Here is a 22,155-nt window from a genome sequence, read left to right on the forward strand (position 1 = left end):
ACGCTCTTTCGGTCACTGCTGCATCTGAGGACTTCACATTCTACAACACCTCGGCCTTAACTTCTTCAGCCTTGGTTTTCTTGGACCCGGCATCATATACTTGCCCTCTTAAATCCTTTTCCTCTTTCTCATCGATGTAGGAGGTACCGGGGACAACAGGGACTTCACCAGACTCGTAGACTTCTGGCATTTTCTTCAGAGGCTCATTTAGGACACGGTTCTCCTTTCGGGAAGAATTCAGGAGAGCCAACCCACAGTAGTAGACAGGATCCGCATACTGGTCGTCCAACTACTCGCATTCCTTATGCAGCAGGCTGCTGGCTACTTGGACGGCTTTGCAGGCAGAGGAAAAGTCTTTCGGGACCAGGTTCTGGCTACCCACTGCCGTGAGTCTCTTGGCCTCTGCATCTACATCAGCCCCATACACGGGTTCAGCAGAAAGATCTTCCGTCTTCTCTGCCTTGGTCGGCACTGCAGCGCCACCATCTCCAGATCCCTTCTTAACAGGCTCTGACTTAGACTTCTCCAACTCATAGACGTTCTTCCCGACATCATCCTTTGAGCTCATAAGATCCTCCATCTCTGCTCTGAGTTGCGTGTTCAGCATTTCAAACTCATCTTGCTCCTATTGCGCTTCTTCAAAGGCTCTAGCCAAAGAGAGGACCTTGGTCTCTTTTTCCCGAGCACCCGCATTCACTTGGTTATGTTCTTCGGCATATCGGGCCAAGATGTATTTCTCTTCAGCCCGGGTCCTCCTGGTCCAATTGCTCCTCACTGGGTTCTGCGGCAGCAGATATAGGAGTATTACCATTCTTTTTTGGAGACCCTGTGGGGGTTCCACCCAGAGTCCCTTCAAGCACTTTATCGGTGCCTACCACAGTTTTCTGTATTTCTTTGGCGCCTTTGCTCTTCACCTGGATATCAGGCCGTAGACCCTTCAGCTCACTCATTTCTGTCGGGGTCTCCTCCCTTGACCCCTCTGCAGCCTTCCTCGGTGACTCTGTGAAGACAGCTAGTCTTTTCTTTATCAGATAATAGGACCGTATGGAGAGGAAGGAATCATCTTCCTGCTTGCAGCTGTATCGACATGTCAGGTCATTTACCACGGCCTGGGTATGGGTCTCAGACATTACACTGAAGTCTCCTCACTTAACTCTCGTCATGTCAGATACAACTGTCATCTGGTCGCTACTAGTAACCACCTTAACTTTGCAAGACTTCGACCTGGTAGCTTCCCTCTCGGAGTAGCTAATGGTCACAGCGCATATGTCACCTATGCTGCTCGTGTCATTATTAACGCTGACCTCTAGGGGCACTGACGAGTTAATCCCTACCTGGGATATTACTATATTGATTATAGAACACTGTGGAGATTGCATAGCCACCTCTGGTACATGTGGTACACCCTCTAGGACTGCCACCCTTTCTTGCACATTCACCAGAGTAGGATTGCTCCACTTTGTGCTCACAATATTTATCAACCCTTCTGCCTTTTTTATATTTTTTCCTCCAGGAGGTGCTATTTCCCCGACCACGTCCTGCAACGGAAGATGCATTTCATCATCACTACCTATTTCATAAGACGTCACATTTTCATTTTGCATTTTATCAGCACCATTGTTTTTAATAGTCACTTCATTTAAAGGGCTAGAAACAACCTCTGCAAGAGTTTCACCACCAGTTGCAGAAGTGTTTCCCCACTTCACCTCATGTACGATTACCTTAAAATCAAGTTCACATCTTTTGCAAAAATCCACATTGTCATTATGCCATTTAAGTAACTTGACACTTTCACTTTGCATCTTATCTGAACCCTTGCTATCAATGTGCAGCTCCTTTACATTATCATTTAAAGGGAAAGATACAGGTTCTGCAGGAGTTTTGTCACTCTCTGCAGAAGTGTCTCCCTTACCCCACAGCAACAAAACAATATCACGGCCCAATAACACATCATGTATACGTGAAACTGCATCACGAAGTTCACAAGTCCCAGTTCTCACTGGAGACTCCCCCTCAGTGAGAACCACCTGATAGTCTGTATTATCCACATAATTTTCCTGAACATTTAACATTTTATCAGTCTCTCGGGTGGCTATCAAGCTACCTCTTATCCGGGCTAGCATGGGATCTCTAACTTTCACCACCCCAAATCTAGCTTTGATCACAGGCTCTTTGGGCGACCCAGAGACCTTCAGGATAGAGTAACTGCAACAGGCTCACCCACCTGTTCAGACACTGCGTTTTTTCCCAATTTTTTGGTGACTGACCCAGCCGGTTTCCACTGCTGCCGGCTCACGTTCACTGGAACTGCCACAAAACTATTAACAGGAACAATCTTACCGCCTGACGTCATGGATTCGGGAAACAACGATATTCCCAGGACAGCTCTACCAAGATCACCAGCCTTCTCTTGGTTCTTGGTATCCCGAACACTGGCAGACTTCTTACTGCAACCATTGCCACCGGAAACAGCATGGCCTGGAGGCCCAACTTTTCCTGGACGGTCACTTAGCCGCACCCTTTTGTACAGTCACAGGTAATATAGGAACTCCGGAAAACCGCACTGTTCTCCATCTTGTCTTCCTGATGGTTGCACTTGGCAACAGCATACATCTTTGTCGCTGGAACTCCAATCTCAGAACTTGAAGCATCCATAACTGCCAAAATAATGGAAAGTCTTTGCCCAGTATGAATTCCTCCCTCAGGGTCTCACATATCAAGAGCTCCCATTGTACAGAACCACAGTCCATTACAAAGGCCAGGGCCACCTTGGTATCTGTTTTTGGCCCCCTATCCAGAAATTCCAAAACTTTGTTGGTGGGAGTCTAGCGTAACCTACGCTGGGAGTCCCCCAATCACCATCTCGCATGATCTTTCCTATAGGCTCCCCCAAGCCGCCATTTTTACAGGTCAGTTTCTTTTACTGTGCTGCCGGCCCTTTAAATACCTGAACAGCTTGCAACTTGCAGAAAGAAAAAAAAGTCCAGATTAACACCAGCAGCACCTGCTCCAGCGAACTAGGCTTCCGGCCCTTTAAATCACTGCACAGCAACACAGCAATTCCTTGGCAACATTCAGCAGCACCTGCTATTTTCCGTCAGGTCGTTGACCCAAGTAACCTGCTGTTGTTATTGCCCGCATCCTCCACCAAATGTAAGGGATCAGCTCTATTTCGGGGGTCATTTTCACAATTAGCGTTGCCACAGGTCCAAACGTGAGATTTATTTTACAGCAACAACAAAACAGTACAAAAAAAACCTGCCTGTCTGGGCTCTACCTAAACATTACATAACCCTACCTCACTTATAGTACCGTTCACACACGGTGCCAACATGCGGCTTTCTTAGCCAATATTCCAGCACTTCCAGGCTGTAACAAAGTCCAGTACCTTTGGGGGATTGTGGTCCAGAAGTCTGCCTGACTCTGACCTAGCGACTGTCCATTCCCAGACGTCACGGAGTCCCCCAAAGCTCAGGCTAACACCTAGCCCCGTGGCCCCTCAGCCAGCCTGGCTGAGACCACCCTTCCAGAGCCTCCAGCAGGCCTCTGTTGCACCAAAATTCTCTCTCTTTGACTGACAGTCTGGGCTGGGCTCTTATCCCAGACTAATTGTGTCACCTGGTGCTGTCTCAGACCTGATGACTGACAGGGAAGACACAGAAACTCCTGCCATGAATCTCCACTAGCAGCTATGTGGCCTGTCACTGCCTCACAATATGTAATATTGCAATATTGTAATCTGCTTTTATAGTAATGTATGCACAATAAAATGTATTGTATGAAAAATAATTGCTTATTATTTTTTTTTAAGCTTTTTTATTTCTATTTTTTATAACTTTTTTATAATCTCATTAAGGAATTACTGTCTTACAAAATTATATTATACTCATGTTTGTTAATACATTATGATCTTTGTCTCTATGACACAGGCTGTGGTCGGGGCAACACTATTGTGCCCTAACAGCAAGATTACTGAATTTACAGTCATTACTAGGTCCCCAATGGTGACTGTACATGGCTGACCCAACCTCTAGTCAGATCATTGGGACCCAATCAGAGGGGAATATCTCCTTTGATCATGCTGTGGCCACAGACTATGGCAATCAAAGGGTTATCAGTTGGGATTGGAGCTACCTACGATTCTGGCTGAGAATCAAAAGAATGCTCTAAGAATTGGGAGTGTTAATTAGAGTTCATACATAGAGCAGGAGTGCTCACAGAGGTGGTCTACTCCCTTTAAAACAGTGATGACAACAGACAGTGAGTGGTTATTAAAGGGGTTATCCCATGAATAATGTAAAAAATAAAAAATCGGACATCATATAGTACATGGTACCCCTCTTTCTTACAAAGCTAGAACCAGCCCTGTACCTCACATGGGTCCAGAGATCTCCCCATTCATTGTTTTGCTAGATTTATCAAGCTGGCAGCTCCAGGGGAGTGTCTTTTCTGCTGCAGCTAAGGGGGCGTGTCTCAGCTCTCCCTATCACAGCTCAGGAGGCAGTTGAAGGATGACACTGAGCATGTGTGACCATCTCAGTGAGCCGGACAAAGAAATAAGAAAAAGAACAAAGAGTAGGTGGTACTATATAGATACATTATATTGAATAACTCAGTGGCTATGCTTAACTTTTCATTACATTCAATTACCAAAGTATTCAGATCCAGGAGCCGTTTGAAAATTGTAGAATATTTTTCATGGAACAACCCCTTTGAGGGGCTACAGAAGGCCAATATTTTGTATTTAATTTTCAGTAGAGTAGTACTACTGAAATGAAAAAGAGAAACAGACAAAAATTCTTTAAATATTTTTTTCTATGAATATTGAATAAAAAAAAATACCCTTTAGAATATAAAAGCAGGTGGTTTAAATCTTCAGGGGTTCTCCCATTTTTGGGTAGATTTACATTTGCCTTTGTAGTTCCATTTTTCTTATCTGTTATAGGAAGAGAAAAAAGGGAAATAACAACAGTTCTAGATCCTTCACATAAAGTGCCTGAAGGACCATATTGACTATGGTGGAGTCCAGTGGGTTTCCATCATGGTGTCCGTCATTCTATAGTGAAGCATGAAGCCCCCGCACAGATATATACCTAACCTTATATGTGCTAAAGCAGCCTGTAGATGAACCATGAAAGCACACGTTGACAAGGCTATAAAAGGTCCCCGGAAAACAGTGGTTAAGTCATCAGTGCCGTAAATTGTTCTAGAAGGGGAGAGGTTAATGCAGACTGTTTTTAATGGAGGAATCAATTAGGTGTTAGATCAATGAGTGGTTTAATGCTTTCTGCTATCATTCTGCTCAATTAATTTTTTTTAATATAGAGCTTAATCCGGGGCCAGCTGACAGATGAAACAAGAGGAAAACTGATGGTGATACGAATTTAATCTAATAAAAGCAGGAAGTGTGTGTAGCAGCCGACCTAGTCTGCCCGTAATCCATTAACCAAGTGATTTATATCTAGATAAAATGGCTTTGAAAATACAGAAGTGACAATTCTAGACCTGGGTAAACCTTTTAAATAAAAATGTGGTCTGGATAGAGTGTTAGGGCGTTATTTTTTCTGTCTTAAGTACAGGGGGGTAGCTAAAAGCTCATGGGCCCTGGTGCAAGAGTTCAGCTTGGGCCCCCCGTCCCTCAGTGCTTGTTGGCAAGGGGCAGTGGCGCACGTAGCCTTCCTGCTGCCTGAGGCAAACATTGAAAGGGCACCCCCTCATGCCAAATTCTTAACCTAACCCCTTCCCTCCAGCCAGAGGTGTAAATTGACCAGCATGCACTTTCTATAATGCCAGGGTCTTATGTGGCACAAGGGTCTTTGGGCCCCTCAGGCTCCTGGGCCCGGTAGCGACTGCTACCTCTGCACCCCCTATAGCTACGCCCCTGCTTAAGTACTTTTAGATGATCTTCATCATGCACCTCAGCCTCATATAGCCACCATTTATGCACACATTTACTCATATTGAGTGTTGTATCTAGCTATTAAATGAACCATTTTAGGGCACATACTGTAGGTCAGGTGAGCTGTGTATGATGTAATCAGCAGTGATGGCCAGTTCCCAGTGGTCGCCAGCAAACACATGTGGGCTGCCATCTTGACTCACACATCCAGCGATGCACAGGTAAAGCCCTTACCTGTGACGGGAGCCAGTCGGAAATCAAATGCGGTCACCAGGAGAAGGCAGTTCCGAGAACAGCCGCCGGGGGCCTTCATCGGGCTGTTCTCGGAACTGCCTGCCCCTGGTGACCGCATGTGATTTCAGACCGGCTCCCGGCACAGGCACAGGTAAAGGCTTACCTGTGCATCGCCGGACGGTTGCGTCAAGATGGCAGCCCGCATGTGTTCGCTGGCGAACACTGCGAACTGGCCATCACTGGTAATCATGACCATTTTCTTAGTAGGAGTAGGTGTATGAGCTGTGAGTCCACTTGTTGCTTTCTACAATGCTATACTTTTATACCATCTCATATAACATTTAAAGGGGTTGTCCCACAAAAAAATATTCTACAGTTTTTAAACCAGCACCTAAATCTGAATACTTTTGTAATTGCATGTAATTAAAAATTTAGCAGAGCCATTGAATTATTCAATAAAATGTATCTGTATAGCGCCACCTGCTGTTTGTTTTTTCTTATATCTTTGACCTGCTCAATGAGATAGCCGCACATGCTCAGTTTCATCCTCCTGAGCTGTGATAGGGAGCGCTGAGACACGCCCCCTTAGCTGCAGCAGTAAAGACACTCCCCTTGAGCTGCCAGCTTGGTATAAATCTAGCAGAGCAATGAATGGGGAGATCTCTGGATCCATGTGAGGTACAGGGCTGGTTCTAGCCCTAGAGCTACTAGCAGTAATGATACACCCCTTGAGAAATGACACACCCTTGAGCTGCCAGCCTGAAATAAATCTATCAGAACAACTGGAGCAATGGATGGGGGGATCTCTGGATCTATGTGAGGTAAGGGGCTGGTTCTAGCTTTGTTAGAAAGAGGTTGTCATGTACTATGATGTCTGATTTTCATTTTCACATTAGTCATGGGATAACCCCTTTAAAGTCACATTAGTGAATGACACATATTACAAAAAAAAATGTTACCTCTCTGTCACGGCTGTTTAAGGGTAACAAGAGCATACACAGTAAAAAGAGCTACTGACCGGACCCAAACTAGGGAAGAGAAAGGGTGACCCCTGTCAGACCCTCAACACTCTCCCTATGCTGCTAAAGCACATGACTGATGAGCCCTGTAACCCCTACAATAGTGGAAGGGGCACGGCCACCGATGCCCTGCTCAGAATATGGAGGGAACCGTGGCCACCTCAGATCCAGTCAGAAAATCGCCAGGTACACAACAATGTCTGCACACTTAGCTGATGGAGCTGCAACCGCAGAGAAGACGGATCCAAGGGCCGCTGGCAATATCCGGAGTGCTTGCAGCAACAGAACACAGGTCCAGAGAACTAATAGCTTAACAAGTGAAGATACTCAAGGCAGAGCTACAACTGAAAAGAGAAATATAATCCACGCCCTGCAATAGGAGGAGGGGTGATTTAAAGGCAGGGAAATCAAATGCAGGAGGAACAGCTGGGAGTAAAGACCTCATCACAGGGGCGGAGAAACAGAACAGTGAGAACACCTCCAAACTCTAAGTGACATCATCACAGGGGTGGAGACACAGAGCTGTGAGAACGTCTCAAAGCTCTGGTAGTGACACTATCATTAAAGCATTCTAATTATTATTCTTACCTTAAGGCCTCATGCACACGACAGTTTATTTTCACGGTCCGCAAAAACGGGGTCCGTAGGTCCGTGATCCGTGACCATTTTTTCGTCCGTGGGTCTTCCTTGATTTTTGGAGGATCCGTCCTGAATTACAATGCAAGTCAATGGGGATCCGTTTGACGTTGACACAATATGGTGCCATTTCAAACGGATCCATCCCCATTGACTTTCAATGTAAAGTCTGGAGTTCTTTTATACCATCGGATTGGAGTTTTCTCCAATCCGATGGTATATTTTAACTTGAAGCGTCCCCATCACCATGGGAACGCCTCTATGTTAGAATATACTGTCGGATATGAGCTACATCGTGAAACTCAGATCCGACAGTATATTCTAACACAGAGGCGTTCCCATGGTGATGGGGACGCTTCTAGTTAGAATACACTACAAACTTTGTACAAGACTGCCCCCTGCTGCCTGGCAGCACCCGATCTCTTACAGGGGGATATGATAGCACAATTAACCCCTTCAGGTGCGGCACCTGAAGGGGTTAATTGTACTATCATATCCCCCTGTAAGAGATCAGGGCTGCCAGGCAGCAGGGGGCAGACCCCCCCCCCTTCCCAGTTTGAATATCGTTGGTGGCACAGTGTGCGCCCCCCATCGGGCCCCCCCTTCCTCCCTCTATTGTTATAAATCGTTGGTGGCACAGTGTGCGCCCCCCATCCTCTACTATTTTTTATGTAGTTTTGGGCAGCCTACGTCCCCTGTGACACTCAAGGAAAAGACGTTGTTAAGAGGCCCCTGGAGCAGATAGACGTCGTCAATTGAATGTGTGAAGCGTATCCGGATGCCTTCCTGTGTGTGAACAGCGCAGCAGGTGAGGACAGATGGGTGGTGGGGTATAGCACGTGGTGGGTTAGAGCACATGGTGGGTGGTGGGGTATAGCACGCGGTGGGTGGTGGGGTATAGCACGTGGTGGTATAGCATGGCCCCCCTCCCTCTATAGCAGTAACAACATTGGTGGCAGTGTGCGGCCTCCCATCTCCCCCCCCCCCCCGATCATTGGTTGCAGCGGAGTTCCGATCGGAGTCCCAGTTTAATCGCTGGGGCTCCGATCAGTAACCATGGCAACCAGGACGCTACTGCAGTCCTGGTTGCCATGGTTACTCAGCAATAGTACAATAGTAGAAGATTCATAGATACCTGCTTGCTGCTGCGATGTCTGTGTCCGGCCGGGAGCTCCACCTACTGGTAAGTGACAGGTCTGTGCGGCGCATTGCTAAAGAACTGTCACTTACCAGTAGGAGGAGCTCCTGGCCGGTCACAGACATCGCAGCAGCAAGCAGGTAAGTATGAATCTTCTACTATTGTACTATTGCTAAGTAACCATGGCAACCAGGGCTGCAGTAGCGTCCTGGTTGCCATGGTTACCGATCGGAGCCCCAGCGATTAAACTGGGACTCCGATCGGAACTCCGCTGCCACCAATCGGGGGGGGGGGGGAGATGGGAGGCCGCACACTGGCCACCAATGTTGTTACTGCTATAGAGGGAGGGGGGCCGTGCTATACCACCACGTGCTATACCCCACCACCCACCATGTGCTATAACCCACCACGTGCTATACCCCACCACCCATCTGTCCTCACCTGCTGCGCTGTTCACACACAGGAAGGCATCCGGATACGCTTCACACATTCGATTGACGACGTCTATCTGCTCCAGGGTCCTCTTAACGGCGTCTTTACCTTGAGTGTCACAGGGGACGTAGGCTGCCCAAAACTACATAAAAAATAGTAGAGGATGGGGGGCGCACACTGTGCCACCAACGATTTATAACAATAGAGGGAGGAAGGGGGGCCCGATGGGGGGCGCACACTGTGCCACCAACGATATTCAAACTGGGGAGGGAGGGGGGTCTGCCCCCTGCTGCCTGGCAGCCCTGATCTCTTACAGGGGGATATGATAGTACAATTAACCCCTTCAAGGTGCCGCACCTGAAGGGGTTAATTGTGCTATCATATCCCCCTGTAAGAGATCGGGTGCTGCCAGGCAGCAGGGGGCAGTCTTGTACAAAGTTTGTAGTGTATTCTAACTAGAAGCGTCCCCATCACCATGGGAACGCCTCTGTGTTAGAATATACTGTCGGAAATGAGTTTTCACGAAGTGAAAACTTAGATCTGAAAAAGCTTTTATGTAGACGGATCTTCGGATCCGTCTGTATGAAAGCAACCTACGGCCACGGATCACGGACACGGATGCCAATCTTGTGTGCATCCGTGTTCTTTCACGGACCCATTGACTTGAATGGGTCCGTGAACCGTTGTCCGTCAAAAAAATAGGACAGGTCCTATTTTTTTGACGGACAGGATACACGGATCACAGCCTCGGCTGCAAAACGGTGCATTTTCCGATTTTTCCACGGACCCATTGAAAGTCAATGGGTCCGCGAAAAAAAACGGAAAATGGCACAACGGCCACGGATGCACACAACGGTCGTGTGCATGAGGCCTTAAGTGTATGCCTGCAGTATGATCCTACCTTACTAGCTTCCAAGTGAGAAAGAGAATCACACCTGTGGAGAAGCAGTCCAAGCATTAAAGGGGTTATCCCATGATTGATATAAAAAATTTAAATTAGATATTATATAATACATGACAATCTCTTTCTAACAAAGCTAGAACCAGCCCTGTACCTCACATGGATCCAGAGATCTCCCCATTCATTGCTCTGCTAGATTTATTTCAGGCTGGCTGCTCAGTGTGTGTGTCCTACTCAGGGGGCATGTCCTTTCTGCTTGCAGTTGTTTTCCTGTAACTGCCACAGTAGATGTGGCTGGTGACAGTTGAAGATTGAAACTGATCGAGTTTGACCACCTTAGTGAGGTGGACAAAAAAAAAAAAAAGGGACAAGCAGCAGGTGGCGCTATACAGATCTATTTTGCTGAATAGCTGAGTAGCTCTACAAACATTTTAATTGCATGCAATTCACATGCGAATTTCTGAACATCTTCCTACAATTAACATATGAAAAGTCTTCTTGTCACTAGGGTTTCTCCCTACACAATCTTACCCTAACATCTATTATTGGACAGTGTTGGAGTGTTTGGGGACACATTGACAATGGATGTGGTAATATAGTTCAATGCATTATTGGCAACCCAGTATCACTTCTCCAAATTATGGCGCAGATTTAATAATGCCTCTGCGCTAAAACACTGTGTTAAAAGTGGCACTATTTTGGGTGTCTAGGGTTTCTACACTTTTTCAAACATGTCCAAGTATTAAAAAGTGAAAGTTTGATTTATGATTATTATTCTATCCCATTACTTTTGGTCCCCTTAACAAGTGGGAGGCACGTATGAAAACGGGTGTAATTCCTACACTGTTCACCTCATTTGGATGTAAATACCCTTAAATTAAAGCTGACAGTCTGCAGTTAAAGCACATCTTTGTTTGTTTCATTTCAAATCCATTGTTGTGGTGTATAGAGTCAAAAATGTTAGAATTGTGTAGATGTCCCAATATTTATGAACCTGACTGTATGTACACCCAGGCTCCAGTGCAAGGAAAGTCTCAAACCCCTCTAGAGAGAACCATGACATTGCAAGGTACATGTCAACAGTGTGGAGTGGCAACATTAATAAATACTCCAGAGTGTGTGAAGTGCATTATGGAACCAGCCCTTGAGCCTATTAAAGACATTTCATCAGCCTATCGAGGAAGCCTCCTAATAGATAGTACATCCAGTGATGGAACCATTTTTTATGGGTTCCCTGTAGTGTTGAGCGCGAATATTCGAAAAGCGAATTTTTTTCGAAAATATTTCGATTTCGCGAATATTTCAAATATAGTGCTATATATTCGTAAAAACGAATATTCTTTTTTTTTTTTTTTTTTTTTCACAAAATTACAGTACACATATAATTGATTGTTTCCCAAAGGTCCAAAAGCTCAGATCTTACTCACATTGCCTAGAAAGTGATTGAGGCGCGAATCTTCGTAAGGCGATTTTATTAGCGCAAATGCGAATATCGGCACTTGTCCCAGAACAGAGGCAAAGGGCTTTGCATTCATACATTAGTGAATTGAGTTGCGAATCTTCGTAAGGCGATTTTATTAGCGCACATGCGAATATCTACACTTGTCCCCAGAACAGAGGCAAAGGCCTGTGCATGTGCATTCATATAGTATAGCACCATATTCGCGAATACTTCGAACTTCGTAAAATTCGATTTACGAATATTCGTATTTTCTATTTTAGTTTCCACCTTACAGATTACATTGATTTGTACTCTGTCAACTACTGTCATCACCCCCCACTGTTTCTCGATTGATTCCCAAAAGTCCAAAAGCTCAGATCTTACTCACATTGCCTAGAAAGTGATTGAGGCGCGAATCTTTGTAAGGCGATTTTATTAGCGCAAATGCGAATATCGGCACTTGTCCCAGAACAGAGGCAAAGGGCTTTGCATTCATACATTAGTGAATTGAGTTGCGAATCTTCGTAAGGCGATTTTATTAGCGCACATGCGAATATCTACACTTGTCCCCAGAACAGAGAGGCAAAGGCCTGTGCATGTATATAGTATAGCACCATATTCGCGAATACTTCGAACTTTGTAAAATTCGATTTACGAATATTCGTATTTTTTATTTTAGTTTCCACCTTACAGATTACATTGATTTGTACTCTGTCAACTACTGTCATCACCCCCCACTGTTTCTCGATTGATTCCCAAAAGTCCAAAAGCTCAGATCTTACTCACATTGCCTAGGAAGTGATTGAGGCGCGAATCTTTGTAAGGCGATTTTATTAGCGCACAGGCGAATATCAGCACTTGTCTCAGAACAGAGGCAAAGGGCTTTGCATTCATACATTAGTGATTGAATTGAGTTGCGAATCTTCGTAAGGCGATTTCATTAGCGCACATGCGAATTTTGCATCTCATAATATGTATTATGCGATGCGAAAATTCGAATTATCGCATATGCGAAATAATAACGAATTTGAATATTCACGAATATTTTACGAATATTCTTTCGAATATTCGCGAAATTTCGCGAATTCGAATATGGGACATGCCGCTCAACACTAGTTCCCTGTAGAACAAGAAGGGGCGAGAGGAATATTCCCAGTTGTAGTGCAAGAAACTATAGGGCCAGGAGGAGAGGTTTCCCAAACCAGATGGTATAGACCTTGGTCTCCATCTGATCAGATTTCAGATAGTACAGACCCTAGTCCCCATCTGATCCGATTACCATTGCAGGAACTCTTTCAGATCCCACCAAAGATCCTTCTGGCTTTTATAGAAGAGTTTTCACATTGTTTGGCACTTACAAAGCAGCATGGGCTGATCTTGCAGGACTTAGACAAGCAGCACGAGGAGCATCATTTCTTAAACAGATAGAACAGCATAGAATGGTGGGAGGGTGCAAAGACAGCTTCAAGTCAGAAGCTGATTTTCTGAATGTTTTGTCAAGATGGGTGAGCAAAAGGATAGAATCAGGAGCACGTAATGTACAAACAGTCCTAAAATCAACTCCTGACTTGAAGCTATCTGCCTTTGCACCCTCCCCCACCGTCCTATGCTGTTCCATCTGTTTAAGAAATGGTGCTCCTCATGCTGCTTGTCTAAGTCCAGCAAGATCAGCCCATGTTGCTTTGTAAGTGTCAAACAATGTGAAGAGACTTATCCTATTTTATGGAGGCAAATGAAGCGCCAGTGGGTCCATAATATAGACCATTAGGGACTCCTGGCTTGTGCCTTGTGTCTATAATACGTGTATCACTCATACACAGGGTCTGAGAGGTGTCTTTGAATCCCTTTGTCATACCCTTAGGCCATGCTCTGGTTATAACAAGAGGTACAAGTTTTTCCAGCATGATTCTTTTAACCATGATAGAAAATAGAAAAGATACGTGTCATTCGTATACCTTATAACATGTATTTGTATATTGCAATGATATTCTCTGACTGTATAATGGTACATAAAATGCCTTTTCTTGTTCTTTCTCACAGGTGTATCCAACTTGCCCAGCAGTGAGTACAATCTGAGTGTTTGACGTACAATGATTCTCGTCCTCTCCAAACATCCATCAGAGCCACACAGGGCGGCAGTGAGAGAACAAGTTTTCAGGAAAGACAGGATAATATTTGCTGCATTTACATGTAAAATTGAACCAGAGAGAAGAGTGGATTCGTCTTATGACAGGTCTGACAGGAACCAGCTCGGCCTGTCTGTACTAGGTTTTATTTGCCTGATGTATTTCTCACAGGCACGGAGCAGAGAGTGAGGCAGACACACACAGACGCTGAGACAGACAGATGATTAAATCAATTGGGATTGATAGAAATGAGCGTGCACAAATAACGGATTCCAAAAAGGGATATGACGTATAATATATATCAGCTTCATCCCCCAAGACAAGTTCAGGCAATCTGTTTTCCTGACAGTGCTCCTAAATATATGTGCTATAGACAATACTGTGTGTTTCTACGTACATTTAGAACTAGGGGAGGCCCCATTAAAACTCCAGGAGTTGTGTCTTGGTGGATGTTTGGTACTGTGCTGCATACTTTGCATGATGTGGTTGCTCTTCATTCCCTCCATACCATCTGATCCCAGCTCCTTACATGTTCATTCATATTGATAACAAAGAATAGGTGGCCCAGAGGTACAAAATGTGAGAAGTCTGCAAGAACCTCAATCCACTAGATCCTCAGCACCTAAAACATCTCACTGTACTTCTACTTCATGTACTTTGTTAGAATTATCATCCTATCTTTCCATTAAAATAGCTGCACACATATAAGTAAGAGATTAATAAACAAAACACAAAGGCATGCCAAATCTTTAATACCTATACGCACCATGTTACAAATCCATCAGGTTTGGTTGTTAGGGGCCACCACAATAGGGTAGAGCTGCCCATCGTCTGTACATGCTGCTATGTGGGTGGGACATGTCTACTTTCCAAAGAGCCCTGAGAATGGATCTCACATGTTTCAACCATATCAAAGACCTATAAAGAGAAGCACTATGTAATAATAATGTCTATGAGATCCACATGTGGGATCACCTTTAATCAAACTGCTTATGCAACGGCACTACAGAACTACAGTGGGTCAAGTTACTTGAACTCTTTTTAATGTAAAAGTATAGAACCCCTTCATTTCTTAGGGCCATGTTCTACCTACTAATACTAAATAACTAGCTATACACACCCTGTCCCACATTCGGTGGACCTGGCAAGTGCCTTAAAGTTTTCGCCTAAACAACAATTGCATTAAGGTGAAGACTCTTCTCCATGATGACAGCACCAATGATCATTCATACGATTGTTCATTACTGATCATCACTAGCGATCAAACGGCAAGGGATAAAATTCTTATTTGTCATGGATCGACTCTTTTCAGTAGGGATAAAAATGATTGTCGGCGGCACATCCCCTCCTGTACCACAGGAGATGTATGGCTGACAATTACGTTAACTGAATGGAGGGGGAAATGAATGATCACATGGACTGTCGTATGTACGATCACTTCCAGATAAATAGGACCAAAGAATGAAAGCAAACAAGTGCCCATCGACTTGCTATAGCAGGGATCGGTAACCACCAGCACTTCAAATGTTCTGAAACTACAACTCCCAGAATCCTCCTTTCACTTCTATGGGAGTTACAAGAACTGCCAAGTAAGTGTGCATGCTGGGAGTTGTAGTTTCATAGCAGCTGGAGTGCCGAAGGTTGTTGATCCCTGTGCTATAGCATTGATCAGTGCTCATTATGGACATTTAAGGGGTCTTTCCATTAAATTCATGACATGATCAGATATGTAAAGACACAGAGGAAACCAGGTACCAGGACTCCTTTGTAAGATCAAGAGTCCAGCGGCTATCTATGGCTCACTCCCACACACAGTATGAGACCCCTAACTACACCGAATAACAGAGCGTATGTCAAGTAGGAATCTCAACACATGACACTTTATTACCCACATCTTGTCCCATTCTGCAAGTTTAACCCTTTGCTGTCTTTTGTCCACCTAAGTGAGAAATAATAGCATGTCTGATCCCAGGTAGTCGTTTGGGGAATTCATAGAATCACTTATATTATAATGGCAATGTGACATGCTCTATAATATAAGGAACGATATTAGCTACATTTATGCTTCTACTCATTAAACCATGAACTAAACAAGACAAACCTGTCTTTTTATGGCAGCTGTTCAGGACAAAAAACGGAAGCAGCCCATCACTTCAGGTAACCATTTTATTAAATACATCTTTTTATATAAACCCTCTGTCTCCATGATTGTTCTGAAGTCTTGTGAGTGTATTTGCTAGCTTTGATCTCCATGTCGTGTTGCTGTACATTAGTATAGTACCCCATGGAACATTGGTGGAGTTCCTTTGCTTTTTTCCTTCCTTGTATAGTCTTAGAATAGACTATCATCCTGTATTATTTTGCCCTGTGATTTACTATTGGTCGAGAGTTGTGTGGATGCACTTGAACACAGAAATCATTTTGCGTCTTTAAAATTCCAGTTTGTAAGTGTGTATGTGATAAGTTATTGCCTCAAATAAAATCCCATTAAAATCATAAGATGCCGATACAACATGTTCAATACGTTAAAAGATTCTACAGGTTTTTACCTAAATTGTCTGCTTCAAGTAACCTGTGAACGGAGGAGAGTTAAAGCTGTACTTACCTTTCCGTCACGCCGCCAATTCTATGATCTCTACTGTGATCATGTAACAGCCCAACTGGCTGCGGGCTCCTCCACTGAGGTCCTCACCCACTGCACTCCTGTTTCTTCCTGTTCAGCTGGATGTTTATTAGGCAGCTGAACAACAAGACACAGGACCACATGCTAGCAGAAAAGCCTGCAGCTAGTGACGTGACCACAGACGAGATTGCAGAATCTGCAGCATGGCGGAAGGGTAATATCTGCTGAAACTCCCTTCCACAGGTTAGCTGAAACAGGAAGAACCCCTTTAGACAAATTTGTCTCCGTGGCTTTTTTTCCCAATTGCCAATCCTCCTTGCCACTCCACTTCCCCTCGCTCTGCTCCTAATACCACCTCTCGGCGTGTACAATTCCAAATAATGATTCACAATTTCTTCCTGGCAAACACAGCGCCTGCAAACTTTGATAGGATAAAGACGAATGCTTCTTTCCTAGATGTTGCAAACCGAAAGCAAGGTAGGATGTCCCAAGTTAAATACCTATTCCTTAGACCTTACTACAGTCCAGGTGATTGTTTAAACATGCAGCAAGAAAATTTAGACTAGCACATCCATAGTCTCAGGTGCACATCCATAAAGTTAGAATGCAGACTGCAAACAAAAACGTATGGCAGAACAACATTACACATACAAACAATAGAACTAAGGATTAGGGATTATTCTGGATTAAAGTGGTACAATACCTACTATACATTAAAAAAATAGAAGCTCTTTGCGCACATTTTTGATCAAACGTGTGTTGGGCCCATCTAGGTGGCTTCCACAGATGGGTACCTAACACTAACAGAACTGCATCTCCTGGGCTTGACCTAAGCCCACAATGTTCAGGGCGGTGTAGGAACCAGCTACATTTAGGCTGGGTTCAGACCTGAGCGTTCGGGATGGAGTGCTCTTTATGCGCGATTGTATGCGCGTTTACAATCGCGGCTCCGGAACAAGCGAACGCCCATTGTCGCACGTTCCCGCTGAAGTCTATGTACGGGAACGCGCAACAAGACGCCCCAAAGAAGCTCCTGTACTTCTTGGGGCGTCGGGCGTTTTACAGCATGATCGTACGCGCTGTAAAACGCTCAGGTGAGAACCATTTCCATAGGGAATCATTGGTTCTTGCCTGTTGAGCGTTTTACAGCGCGTAGGAATGCGCTGTAAAACGCTCAAGGCTGAACCAAGCCTTATACTCTGCTCAGAAGCCCTGGGCTGATTGGCGGGGAGTGCTGAATCTAAGAGGCAGCTACACTCTAAACATGCTACAAGAAAATTTAGACTGGCACATTCATAGTCGCAGGTGCACATCCATAAAGCTAGCATGCAGAAAGCAATCAAAGACGTATGGCAGCACACCATTACACAGGTTTAAACATGCAGAGAGGTAATGAAATTGTGAATGTACTAACCACTAAACCACTCGACTCGAGATATAGTGGATATACTGTAGGTATTGCCGCCCACTACTTAGCTAAATAGGCTTTCCAAAATTGTAGGTCAGATAACCTACAACCTCATGCTTAAGCCACATGCATTTGCCTTATGCATTTTCAGTCCACATCTGATCAGCATTTTCAGTCCACATCTGATCAGCATTTTCAGTCCACATCTGATCAGCATTTTTTGTGGATTGGATGCAGACCCGTTCATTTCAATGGTGCTGCAAAAGACGTAGACAACACACCGTGTACTGTCTACATCCGTATGTCCATTCAACTATAAAACATGTCCATGTTCTTGTCCATATTCCAGACGCAATTTCTATAATGCAGATTCTACAGGACTTGAAAAAAAGGCAGCATGGACTTGGCCAATATCCATGTTTTGTGGTACCGCGATTTGCAGACCACAAAACGCATTTGTGTGTGAGGCCTAACTCTTGTACAAAATGTTGTCAACTGACACAATACTACAGTAAATGTCCTGTACAGTGAACCTATTGTGTGCAATCTTAAGGCAGCGGGTTATAGAGCAGTAACAGCCGAGTAGAATGAAGTGTAGGAATGAAGTGCACATTTATTATGAATGGCATTTTGGACACTGGTCTTAATAAACCCTTAAGCTGGCAGTGGTTCTGCCGAAGCTATGAAGAGGCGCAGGTCTCTTCATAACTTCAGCGGATCCTCCGGCAGTTCTAAATGTAAGACAGCTTCTGAGCTGTCTCTTATTTAGACCTTTTTCTATGCTGGCCCATCACCTTCCCTACCCACGCTGCGCCCACTTTTTTAGACCTGGCATGAGCGGGGTGAGCCTAATATAGGTGTTTTTTAGGTTAATAAATAGTGTAAATAGCATTTTATTCATTTACATTCCTACTAACATTGGTTGTGTGAGTCCAGTGGGCAGAGGCCCTCAGTGACTGAAGACTTTCCCTGTATGGGTGTGTACACAGCGTTAGGTGTCACTTCCTGATAAGGCCACCTACTGGACTCCTAAGAATAGAAAAGAACAGAGCTTCAGATAAATGAATAATAAACTGTAAATCAATCTCCTCAGCTCTTCCTGCTCTATACAATGCCCACAGATTGAAAGGATTTTAAAAAAACTTTACTGTCCACCAACATTCTTTACAGTATATTCAGTGTGAATGAAAGGTTACTGAGTGAAGTGCCTAGGTTACTAAGATGCTTTGGAAGACATTTCATAAAATATGTCATTTTCAGCATTTAAAGAATGATTCAAAGACAGAGAAGGGCAAATGCAGGGAATTCGCATTTTGAGCATCTTCCTTGATGAGACGGGTTATAGATTGGTTTGTGACTTTTTGTCATTTATGTAGACTGAGGAACTCAAGTCTGACAAAGAGCTTTCAGCAAATGATCACTTTACTTTTGTAAACTGGGGATTTCCACCTAATGTACACAATAGACATGTCGGCAAACTTAATTGGTGGGATTCCTAGACCCCTTCAAATTGAAGGAAAGAACATGTCCTTCATGTGCTCCAAACACTCAAAGTAATGTTAGGCATAATGATAGCTGATATATATACATATATGATATTCCAAAATCATGGTTTCAAAGAGTCCACTGTCTAGCCACGGTCTGTTCTTTTAGTTCTGATCATGGATAAAATCATGGAAGATTGATTCACGCAGAGGAAATCAGTTGAAGAGCCAGTTAAGAGTTGCTACTATGTATGACTATGCAGATATCATTAATGGCTGTGGAAAGGTGTGTGACGAACATTTAGGTATAATTATCCTTGGAAACCTTTATTCCTTTCTTTCAATCTCTTTTTTTTTCAAATTTTTTAAAATATTATGAAAAATACAGAATGTAATATGCAACTTATTGTATGTTCCAACAATACATATATTATCCAAGTTGTATAGCTTTTTACATTAGTATAATGTAGCACCAATGCAGGAAAACATTGACAGTAAATGTTAAGCACCAATAACTATATCTCCTTATTAAGAGTGCCTAATCGGTATGAGGAGTCTTATAGGCCTGGCAATGCCCCTCTGGAATTCCGGGAAGAAGGGATGCAAATCAGCTCTTAGGAAGCTCTGCCTCTAATTCATCAGATGTATGGTAGCTATCCTATAAGTCAGTGTTCGACCTTTCATAACTAGAAACTTACATTCTTATGTAAGAGAACAAGATAAAGACTGACTGTTGGCATATGCACAAATGCAACTATTGAAGGCTCCAAACTGCAGCCACATAGGGCTTTACAAAACCCGTACATGTGACAATGTTGCAACGGCTATAATTTCAGATTTTATAATCCAGACCGAAGTACTGATATGTTAATTACAATGTCATTCTGCTCTTCTTAATGGTTCACTTTGTATCCAGTTCGAAAATACGAATTCAGCTTTGTATGCTTGCCTCCATATTATAGGCATATTACACACATGTACTGTAAATCACAGTAAAACTGCACATGATATTGAAAAGTCTGAAAATTGAAAATAGCTGCAAAACCCAAGCAAAAAAGTGGTGGAATCATGGGTCAGAAATTTTTAACACTGTTCTTTATGCATAGTGCTCAATGCACTAGATAATTTTTTAATGCATTTTATTGGTCCCAACTTCCAAACTTTCTGAGAGTAAGCTATAGAAGTTCTTATAAGATATGGTATGTCAACCTTGCCACGTTGGTTCTCATACTGTATGTCCCCTCTGCATCACATGCCCCAATAAAAGCCTCTTTTATCTCATGACCGCTTACAACAGATGCCTCCACAGTACCTTTTATAGATCTGTTACAGGCAGTGGATGTGGATCTACTATGCCAAACAATTAGTATGACTTTGGGCTAGTCCTTAGGTCATTATCCTGGTGGTCCCCTTGGTTTTTACCTTATACATAAATCTGGCCATCACTGCAGGAGAGAGACCAGGCCGTTACCTCTTGGAATTGTCTGGTGTGGTTGGCTGCTGACCCACGATCAAAGACACCAGTGCACGGCACCGAATGAATAGGCAAACTTGTAATCAATAACAGGCCAAGGTCAGGTCAGTGTACGTGCAAATCTGTGAAACAATCCAAAGGTCAGGGCAAGTGGCAAATAGCAAGATATTTAGAGACCAAACTGCACAGGCAAGGAAGTGAGCTCAGAAGCAAAGCTATATAGGAGGAGTCATTAGCTCATTAGTCAAGAATCTGAGTCGGGATCAGAAAGGGTATAACTCCTGAAGTGTCTCTCTAATACACAATCAGGAGGAGGACTTGCAGCCAGGCTGTGGCCTACATCACGGGACACAGGAGTCTTGAGCATGGGTAGAAGAAGCTAGGTGAGTTATGCAGTTCCCGTGCCCACCACAGAGAGTGGAATAGTGGTGGGCATGAAGTGTTGCCAGCCCATGACATGATTCTTCCATAAAACCCAAGCTTATGTTTACCTTGCACTGCACTGGGACCTGTCCTTTCACTGCATCTGATGTGCATATGTAGTAGCACAGATTGTGTCATCATCAATGTAAGCTAATACATTCTCTAATTGTCTATACGATGCAGAAGCAGACATTCTTGTTATTTAACTAGCTTTCTCTAGATCCTCAAAATGGCTGTCTTAGCTTTCTGTAGGCAACAGGTACACTATACGTTGCAGTATATTACTAGTCTCTATGACAGAGGAAGGAAGGAGTGATCATTTGCCATTTTTAAACACTAACTGGAATTTTACCTGATAAGTGATGGTATGAAAGCATATAAGAAGCTGCCAGTTGTGAGCAGCGCAGATATTCCCAGGATAGGGAGCAGAGAATTGTTAAACCCTGAAGCTCTTTCATGAATTTCAAGCCGCTAAGTGTCGAGGGATTCCATTATCTACATGAAATTCCTGTCCTCTCTTCATCTTCAGCTTTGTTTGGTTAAGTGAGCTAAGAGTTTTTGGTGCTGTATGGGGTCACGAAACTCCATTTCTAGGAAGGAAACTTTGTTGAATGCAAATGAATTTTCCTTTGACATTGTGTATTTTAATCAAATTGGTAGAATTCATAGATTCTTTTCTTCTCCATTAATACAAGATATGTTTCTTGGTCTAAGGTACTATAGATAGATAGATAGATAGATAGATAGATAGATAATGCCACCAAGTCTGTACTTAAAGAGGACCTGTCATCTCTCCTGACATGTCTGTTTTAATAAATAATTGTATTCCACATTAAAATACAATTCTGGAACATTTATTCTTATGTCTCTGTGTTTTGCCATTCTTCTTCTGCTCTTGCTAGACGTTTATGGATAAA

The 22,155-nt window shown here is 43.7% G+C and overlaps 1 protein-coding gene across 1 annotated transcript in view; it reads left to right on the forward strand.

Annotated features, from left to right (window-relative positions):
- The window catches only part of NTNG1 (netrin G1), a 320,710-nt gene that overhangs the window by 197,272 nt on the left and 101,283 nt on the right, over positions 1-22,155 (forward strand). Inside the window, exons 4-6 of the mRNA XM_044302426.1 lie at positions 13,741-13,761; positions 15,945-15,983; positions 16,861-16,926. Coding sequence (XP_044158361.1) covers positions 13,741-13,761; positions 15,945-15,983; positions 16,861-16,926 — 126 coding nt within the window. The remainder of the gene's footprint in view (positions 1-13,740; positions 13,762-15,944; positions 15,984-16,860; positions 16,927-22,155) is intronic.

This window comes from Bufo gargarizans, chromosome 7 (genome assembly GCF_014858855.1).
Source record: "Bufo gargarizans isolate SCDJY-AF-19 chromosome 7, ASM1485885v1, whole genome shotgun sequence".
Taxonomy (NCBI): Eukaryota; Metazoa; Chordata; class Amphibia; order Anura; family Bufonidae; genus Bufo; species Bufo gargarizans.